General features: G+C 39.9%; 1 protein-coding gene across 1 annotated transcript; it reads left to right on the top strand.

Moving 5' to 3' along the window:
- Window positions 1-274: 274 nt before the first annotated feature.
- Window positions 275-9,092, top strand: LOC117319938 (kielin/chordin-like protein; the record flags this gene model as incomplete). The annotated part of the gene is made up of 5 exons (XM_033874644.1): window positions 275-545; window positions 2,143-2,271; window positions 3,645-3,806; window positions 8,354-8,479; window positions 8,949-9,092. Coding segments are annotated over exons 1-5 (832 nt in total), but the record flags the coding sequence as incomplete, so codon positions are not given.
- Between the last annotated feature and the right edge of the window lie 17 nt (window positions 9,093-9,109).

The raw sequence follows: 9,109 nt of genomic DNA, 5'->3' as shown, positions 1-9,109 counted from the left end.
TGACCTTATGCAATGACGTCATTAAGTGGAGTCATGTATCTTATTTATTATTAACAGAAGGCAGATTCTATAAACAGAATAACTACATGGTATAGACACACAGTTTTGTTGATTATGTTCTCGATTATATCATATTTTTCTCCATTATATAAAAGATAGAAAATGATATTTATTAAAAAATCAAGTAGGTGAATGTACAGAGCACTGGATTTGGTAAATACGGTAATTTCACACCTTGATATAAGTGTAAAGATAGGCAATAGACAATGTAATAATGTTACGTATACTGTTCGGAGTGTTTCTGTTGTTTACGGTGTACACAGGATCCCATGGGGACGGAGTGTCGAGAGAGGACACAGGATCCCATGGGGACGGAGTGTCCGGAGGGGACACAGGATCCCGTGGGGGCGGAGGGGACACACAGGATTGCCCCTTCCCTTGTATTCATGATGGAGTGAAGTACTGCCACCATTTACCTTGTCCCCATCCACCCTGTTCCAACCCAGTTACTACGCACGGAGATTGTTGTACACACTGTCCCACAGGTAAAAATTAACATGACGTCTAGTCCCGAAATCCAGGTAATACGGTAACATGGCGTCTAGTCCCGAAGTCAAGGTTAGGCGGTAACATGGCGTCTAGTCCCGAAGTGAAGGTAATACGGTAGCATGGCGCCTAGTCCCGAAGTCAAGGTTAAACGGTAACATGGCGTCTAGTCCCGAAGTCAAGGTAAGACGGTAACATGGCGCCTTGTCCCGAAGTCAAGGTTAGGCGGTAACATGGCGTCTAGTCCCTAAGTCAAGGTAATACGGTAACATGGCGCCTAGTCCCGAGGTCAAGGTTAGACGGTAAAATGGCGTCTAGTCCCGAAGTCAAGGTAATACGGTAACATGGCGCTTAGTCCCGAAGTCAAGGTAATACGGTAACATGGCGTCTAGTCCCGAAGTCAAGGTTAGACGGTAAAATGGCGTCTAGTCCCGAAGTCAAGGTAATACGGTAACATGGCGTCTAGTCCCGAAGTCAAGGTAATACGGTAACATGGCGTCTAGTCCCGAAGTCAAGGTTAGACGGTAACATGGCGTCTAGTCCCGAAATCAAGGTTAGACGGTAACATGGCGTCTAGTCCCGAAGTCAAGGTAATACGGTAACATGGCGTCTAGTCCCGAAGTCAAGGTAAGACGGTAACATGGCGTCTAGTCCCGAAGTCAAGGTAATACGGTAACATGGCGTCTAGTCCCGAAGTCAAGGTAAGACGGTAACATGGCGTCTAGTCCCGAAGTCAAGGTTAGACGGTAACATGGCGTCTAGTCCCTAAGTCAAGGTAAAACGGTAACATGGCGTCTAGTCCCGAAGTCAAGGTAATACGGTAACATGGCGTCTAGTCCCGAAGTCAAGGTTAGACGGTAACATGGCGCCTAGTCCCGAGGTCAAGGTTAGACGGTAACATGGCGTCTAGTCCCGAAGTCAAGGTAATACGGTAACATGGCGTCTAGTCCCGAAGTCAAGGTAAGACGGTAACATGGCGTCTAGTCCCGAAGTCAAGGTAATACGGTAACATGGCGTCTAGTCCCGAAATCAAGGTAAGACGGTAACATGGCGTCTAGTCCCGAAGTCAAGGTTAGACGGTAACATGGCGTCTAGTCCCGAAGTCAAGGTAATACGGTAACATGGCGTCTAGTCCCGAAGTCAAGGTAAGACGGTAACATGGCGTCTAGTCCCGAAGTCAAGGTTAGACGGTAACATGGCGACTAGTCCCGAAGTCAAGGTAAGACGGTAACATGGCGTCTAGTCCCGAAGTCAAGGTAAGACGGTAACATGGCGCCTTGTCCCGAAGTCAAGGTAAGACGGTAACATGGCGTCTAGTCCCGAAGTCAAGGTAATACGGTAACATGGCGTCTAGTCCCGAAGTCAAGGTAATACGGTAACATGGCGTCTAGTCCCTAAGTCAAGGTTAGATGGTAACATGTCATAGGTCAGACGGTTATTACCAATGTTCTGCCAGAGAAAAGTTAGATTTAAATGTTAATATGAATTAACATATCCAATATGTGGTGCTCAAAGTCTGAAGTATGTTTGGCGTTTTTATTGGACTTGGAGAATTATGATTGCTACATCTCTGTTTCAATGTTTTATTTGACACAGATAACACGACCGACCACTGTCCGAGCCCATGCACACAAGGAGGACACAAGTACTGCCACCCTATTCCGTGCCCGTTCCCTCCCTGTGATCAACCTGTCACCACCCCTGGGGAATGCTGTCCTCACTGTGGTAAGTTAGACAGCCTTGTGAACCAAAGAGGACGGAAAGTGGATGTATTAAACGCTGCAACCACGTTTTGATTAGGATTTATATTTGTCTAATTTTCTCCAGAAAAAAATAACATTTTTGACGACTGAAGTGAAAAAAGTAATAACGTAAATCCATACCTCGAATAACTACGAATTAAAGGAACGTTTCTAAAGTAAAGCATAAAATATAAATGTAATTGTTTACTCCATCATAACAGATAATCTATCGGGGGAATAGCTCGTTAGTAAAGCTAATGAGACACTTTTTGTCCACTTATAACGCTACTACGAGGGAACCTGTTAAATCACCTCTATGGTACCGGTATAACACAGCTATAGTACCGGTATAACACCGCTATAGTACCGTTATATAACCTCTATAGTACCGGTATATGACCGCTATGGTCCGGTATATAACCTCTATGGTACCGGCGTACAACTGTTATGGAACCGGTATATAACCGCTATGTGAACGGTATAATACCGCTATGGTACCGTTATATAACCGCTATGGTCCAGTATATAACCGATATGGTACCGGTATATAACCGCTATGGTACCGTTATATAACCGCTATGGTCCAGTATACAGCCGATATAGTACCAGTATATAACCGCTATGGTCCGGTATATAATCGCTATGGTCCGGTATATAACCGCTATGGTACCGTTATATAACCGATATGGTCCGGTATATAACCGCTATGGTACCGTTAGAAATCCTCTATTGGAACGGTATATAACCGCTATGGTACCAGTATATAACCGCTATGGTACCAGTATATAACCGCTATGATCCGGTATATAACCGCTATGGTACCAGTATATAACCGCTATGGTAGCAGTATATAACCGCTATGTGACCAGTATATAACCTCTATAGTACCGGTATATAACCGCTATGGTACTGGCGTACAACTGTGATGGTCCGGTATATAACCGCTATGGTACCGGTATATAACCGCTATGGTAGCAGTATATAACCGCTATGGTAGCAGTATATAACCGCTATGGTACCAGTATATAACCTCTATAGTACCGGTATATAACCGCTATGGTACCGGCGTACAACTGTGTTAGTCCGGTATATAACCGCTATGGTACCGGCTTACAACTGTGATGGTACCAGTATATAACCGCTATGGTAGCAGTATATAACCGCTATGGTAGCAGTATATAACCGCTATGGTAGCAGTATATAACCGCTATGGTACCAGTATATAACCGCTATGGTACCGCTAAATAACCGCTATAGTACTGATTAATAACCGCGTTGATATCGGTATATAACTGCTATAACCGGTAAAACTCTGAAAGTAGCGTAATTACCGGTTGTTTTGTTGTTTTGTTGCAGACAGTGCTGTAGTAGGCAAACGCGAGGAGGACCATGACTGTCCCCATCCCTGTACACAAGGCGGGCACAAGTACTGTGAACCTATACCATGTCCCCTCCCACCATGTGATAATCCCGTCACCACCCCCGGGGAGTGTTGTTCACATTGTCCTAATCGTACAGGTAGGTTACCACACTGAGTGGACTTGCGGACAGCCAGATGATACACATGGCTATCGATTTATATAGGTAAGTCAGTAGTACCATTTGTGTATGTATCTTTATGTTCTATATACATTGATGTAGATGTGTGATGTGTGACGTAAAACAATGTACAAGGATGATGCCGGGCAATACATGTATATAAAATATTTCTAAGAGGGTTCATTATCCGGGTCTCCTTACATGGCGGCTCGTGGAGTCTGTCAATGAATTCTTCTACATCCGGTTCTTGGTTTTATCTTTTTGATCGTTCAGCTTTTTTTCGATTTTATTTTTTCATTTTGTTGTTTCATTTCTCGTCTCGGCGCAGTATTTGTCGTTTAATGTGGTTCTTTGTGATTCCAGAATAGCCTATAATGAATCTTATTACACGTCCAATTTCAATCCTTCAACCTTTTATAAGTTTCCAATTTCCTGTTAAAATGGTGTTATTAATGATTTATTACAAGTTTAACGATGTACAATATACACGACATTTCAGGCAGAAACCACACTATCTACTAATTAATGTCGATCCGGTTAGCATTAACTAAACCTATAATTATAAACTGGCATAGTAGTAGTTGTTCTGAGTGGCAAAGACACCGTGTACTGTGGTGTGTATGGCGCTCTGTCATGTATGTCTGGAGTCACACGAGATACCCATCTCTTCGATACCAATCAATAAAATATTTTATTATAGTGTCACATGTTAAAATATACACATATCAATTACAACTTTTCAAAATACATAAAACTATATCAACATTCAGCCATTACTGGCTTACGAGACACTTTGTGTCATTAAAACTATATTTCATCAAATACACAGGGACATGCATCTAAAAATATTACGTAGACTAAAAGCATAGAATACTACTAATATACATGTACATTTGAATAGATAAGAAGACGCATTATTTTAAAAACACTCTTCTTCTACGAAGCATTAAAAATATTGTTTTACCTAATAAATACTGAATATCTGAATTATCCATTAATAAATTAAACTTGTTATTGATATCACATTCTTTAAAATTGTCGCAGACGCTTTCCATAGAATGAAAAAGATTAAGTCTTAGATCGCTGTACATAGGACATTCACACAAAAAGTGAATTTCATTTTCTACATTGTTTGTACAAAATACACAAAATCGTTCGTTTAAAGGAGTTTAACACGATTTCAATATACACTTTTCAGTATTGAGCAATTTAAACCAATATTTAAAAATTCTAAGTTTCCTTGTTATGTACAATGGATAACGGCCTAATTCGAAATATACCATCATATTTGGAGTAGATTTGCGCACACCTAACAACCTTTTACAAAAATTGACATGAAGTTTTTCGATATCAGGGCCTTTATGGAATCCCCATATTTCTGAACCATAATTGACTATGCTACTGACATATGTATCAAACACTGCTAATTGAGTCTCAATATTAAAATACTGTTTCTTACATACCCTCATTAATGCAAATAATGCTTTACGACCTTGTTCAGATATTTTTTTCTGTGTTTGTTTAAATTTTCCATTATAATTCAATAAAACTCCTAGATAGTTGAATTCATTCACTATCTCTAAAACACACCCGTCATATTTCCAATTTTCATTATCTTGCACTTTTCCCCCATTTCTAAAAACAACAATCTTTGTCTTGGAAGTGTTAACAGTTAGGCCCCACTTGGTAGTGTAATTAAGCAAGGAGTCTAGCATTATTTGCAAGCCATGGGGTGTTTCGGCAAAGATAACAGTATCATCAGCATACATAATTAAGAATATGTTAATTAGTTGTAAGTCAATTGAAGGACAGTTGTCTTCTATAAATTGCATTTCAAAATCGTTCACATATAATGAAAATAACAGAGGAGACAAAATTTCTCCTTGAAAAAGACCGATATTACAGTCAAAAAAATCTGAGCAAACGCCATTGTTTTTTACACAACATCTCACATCTTTGTAAAGTGATCTGATAATATTTAACATTTTACCTTCGATACCTTCTTTTATTAACTTGTACCATAAATTCTGTCTATTTATCATGTCAAAAGCTTTGGTATAGTCGATGAAACAGCAGTATAGACGTTTTTTACTTTTAAGAGTACGATTAATCAACGCCTGTAATGTAAATAAAGCATCTGTCGTTGAAAGATTCCGCTTGAATCCAAACTGAGCATCAGTTATCTTGTTGTGCTCCATGTCGATTTTCACTAACCTATCATTTAATGCAGACGTAAAAAGTTTACCAATACAACTGACGATTGAAATACCTCTGTAGTTATCAGGGTTACTTGGATCGCCTTTCTTAAATACTGGAACAATATTTCCAACTGACCATGTACGAGGATAAATACCTGATTTAAAAATATTGTTAAAAAGTATAACAAGACAAGGTACAAACACTTCAGAACAATAGATAAAATACTCATTCAGCATTTCATCGATACCACACGCTTTGTTGGATTTAAGTTTTCGGATTGCACATTCTATTTCAAAACCTGTAATATCGACATCAAGTTCATCAAACACTGGAGTATGAATGGGTATGTCATCATACTGGTTCATATAATTATTAATACTTTCATCAGTTTTTATTTCAGAGGATGCAAGATTGCAGAAGTGTTTTTGAAATTCTTCTAGAGATATCTTCTGTGAATTAACCGACTTCCTATTTCTGAATTGCTTATTAAACCGTTTTGAGTTATATTTTCTAAGATATTCTAACATATTTCCCTGGTGAAGCTTATATTCACGCTTCAACTTTATTTCAAATTTTTTATAAGACCTCTTGCAACTGACGAGATTTTCACGATTTTCGACTGATTTACATAAATTAAAAGTAGAAAGTGCTTACATTGATTATTAAACCAAGGCTTATCTTCAGTCACCGCTTTCTTATCTCTGACATGTTCTGTGACATTTGAACAACAGTATGGTGACATTAAAGTTTTTACAAGATCTGAAAAATTATTTACAGCATTATTGATACCCCTTTCGCTCAGATCAGAGTTATTACATAGTTCAAATAGCTCAGTGGAATTTGCCAGAAGTGTCTCTTTGATCGACTGTTTTTCGTTTTCATTCCATTTTACAGTTATTCTATAGGATTTGGATTCTATATCAACAGTTTCTTTCATAACGGAACATAACGAAGGTAATGTGAACGACACAGGGGAATGGTCAGAAAAATGATTAAATACACCAGATTCGAACTGTGCTATGGACTTTATCAAAGCATCAGGAACTAAAACATAATCAATAAGACTGGCTCCATTGTTACTGAAAAACGTATAATGGCCATTACTATCACCAGCATGTCTACCGTTTAAAATTTTGAGACCAGTGGTTTTACAGAGAGACAAAAGTTGTCTTCCGAACTGGTTAACATAGAGGTCCATATTTGCTCGTGTACGAACATTAGAATCAGGGAGGTATTCGAATATATTGGATAATACATGGGCTGAAAATTCACTAACTTTATAAAAGGCAATATAGTCCTCAGATTGACCAGTACGGCTGTTAAAATCACCTATTGCTAAAACATCACCAAACTCTTTATATTTACCTACAGTTTCCTCTAGTAATACAAACAGATCTAAATCATTCTTTGCATAGTACGTGCTATTCACAGGAGGGAAATAATTAACAATTACATAGATATCCCTTCTAGACGTATATGACAGTTTGATTACACTAATGCTGTCTATAACAGTTTCCACTACACAACATTTCTCGCCTATGCAAGATTTGATATATATTACTATGCCTCCTCCTCTACCATGGAGCCTAGGTATGACACAATCAGTATACCCTGTGATAGAGATGTCATCTTCACTGCTAATCCAACATTCGTATAAACATACAATGTCATATTTACATAAAATGCTCAAGAAGTCTTGATCATTAAGTTTATCAACAAGTGATCTGCAAACGTTCCATGATAGAACGTTAACAGTAGGGAGTTCACTCTCCTCCTCATCCTATACAGTCTTTGGGATGGTTTCACCTGATGACGAGTTTGTCGTAGATGGCAAAAAACGAGCACTGCTCCGTGGCGACTCACTGTTGCTGTTAAAGCGTGAACGTTTAGTGGGTTGGGCATGCTCACTGGGAGACCCGTTAGTCGGACTTTGAGCAACGTCACTGTAAGTTCTGGTCTGTCGTGGGTTGCTGTTCTTCGCTCTGACGTCACTGCTTACCAGGGACCCGTGTACAACTTACCGTCCACAATGAGCTTGTCCCTGACAAGCTTGACCTTGTGGTGTTTGGCCTTAAGGTCTCTATAGTCACATCTCTGAAAGGTGAAGCGTGGCTCGAATATATATTTGTAATATTCGGGTTATCACTCACTTTGAGCCATTGCTCTACCGATAAAAATGATTATTCCGTCACTCGCCTGTAACCTACTTGTTCGTTGAATGGCGTTCTGATCTGACTTACCGCGGTAAATATATTCACTAGTTTGCATAATTTTCGATTGTGTTTGTATTTTGTTAAAGATTCCTACAATCTGTTGCTTCGTTACAGAGTGTCCTCACTCGTGTAAGGTCGACGATAAGGTCTACTGCTACTCACCCGGATGTCCCCCACCGGAACCATGTCCAAAGTGGGTGCGCACACCTGGCGATTGCTGTCATCATTGCGAAGGGGAGGGTAAGTTGTGTTAATGCAAAACTTTTACCTTTGTGGCACCTCACTCGATGACAGGGTCGGCAATGGGCGAATTATTAGATTTTGTTCAAATGGTGACATAACAAACACGACTAAAGATTCACTGTTGTGAGTTAGGCTGATATCGATATGAGATTAGGATATTGTAAGATTTCAACAGACTTTATTTACGAAAACAGGTATACAACAACTAAACAAGTCTACATTAACACAGAAAGGGTCACACAGATCCCTGTTGTAGCCGTCCCCACTCACAAAGACCCGGAGAGGCCACCAAACGCTCCAATTCGTCGAAGTTTATGACAGGGGGAATTATCACACGTCTTGCTGGTTCATAGCTTGGGTCGAAGAGAGCGAATCGCATCTCCCGCCACAGGAAAGTCCACACAAGGGGAAGTAACTCTTCCGAGATTCCCAACATTGTTAACTGTGTGGTTTGTGTTATTTATAGGTAGAAATGACGTGGTGAAGACGAGCTGTCCTCACCCATGCGAGGTAAATGGTCATCACTTCTGCTTCCCTCCTCCCTGTCCACTACCGCCTTGTTCTAATCCAGTCACCCTCCCGGGCCAGTGCTGCCAAACCTGCCCCGAAGGTAACGTCTTCTTTCCT

Source organism: Pecten maximus, unplaced genomic scaffold (assembly GCF_902652985.1).
Source record: "Pecten maximus unplaced genomic scaffold, xPecMax1.1, whole genome shotgun sequence".
Taxonomy (NCBI): Eukaryota; Metazoa; Mollusca; class Bivalvia; order Pectinida; family Pectinidae; genus Pecten; species Pecten maximus.
The sequence above is the reverse complement of the archived record's forward strand: the minus strand, read 5'-3'. Positions and strand labels throughout refer to the sequence as shown.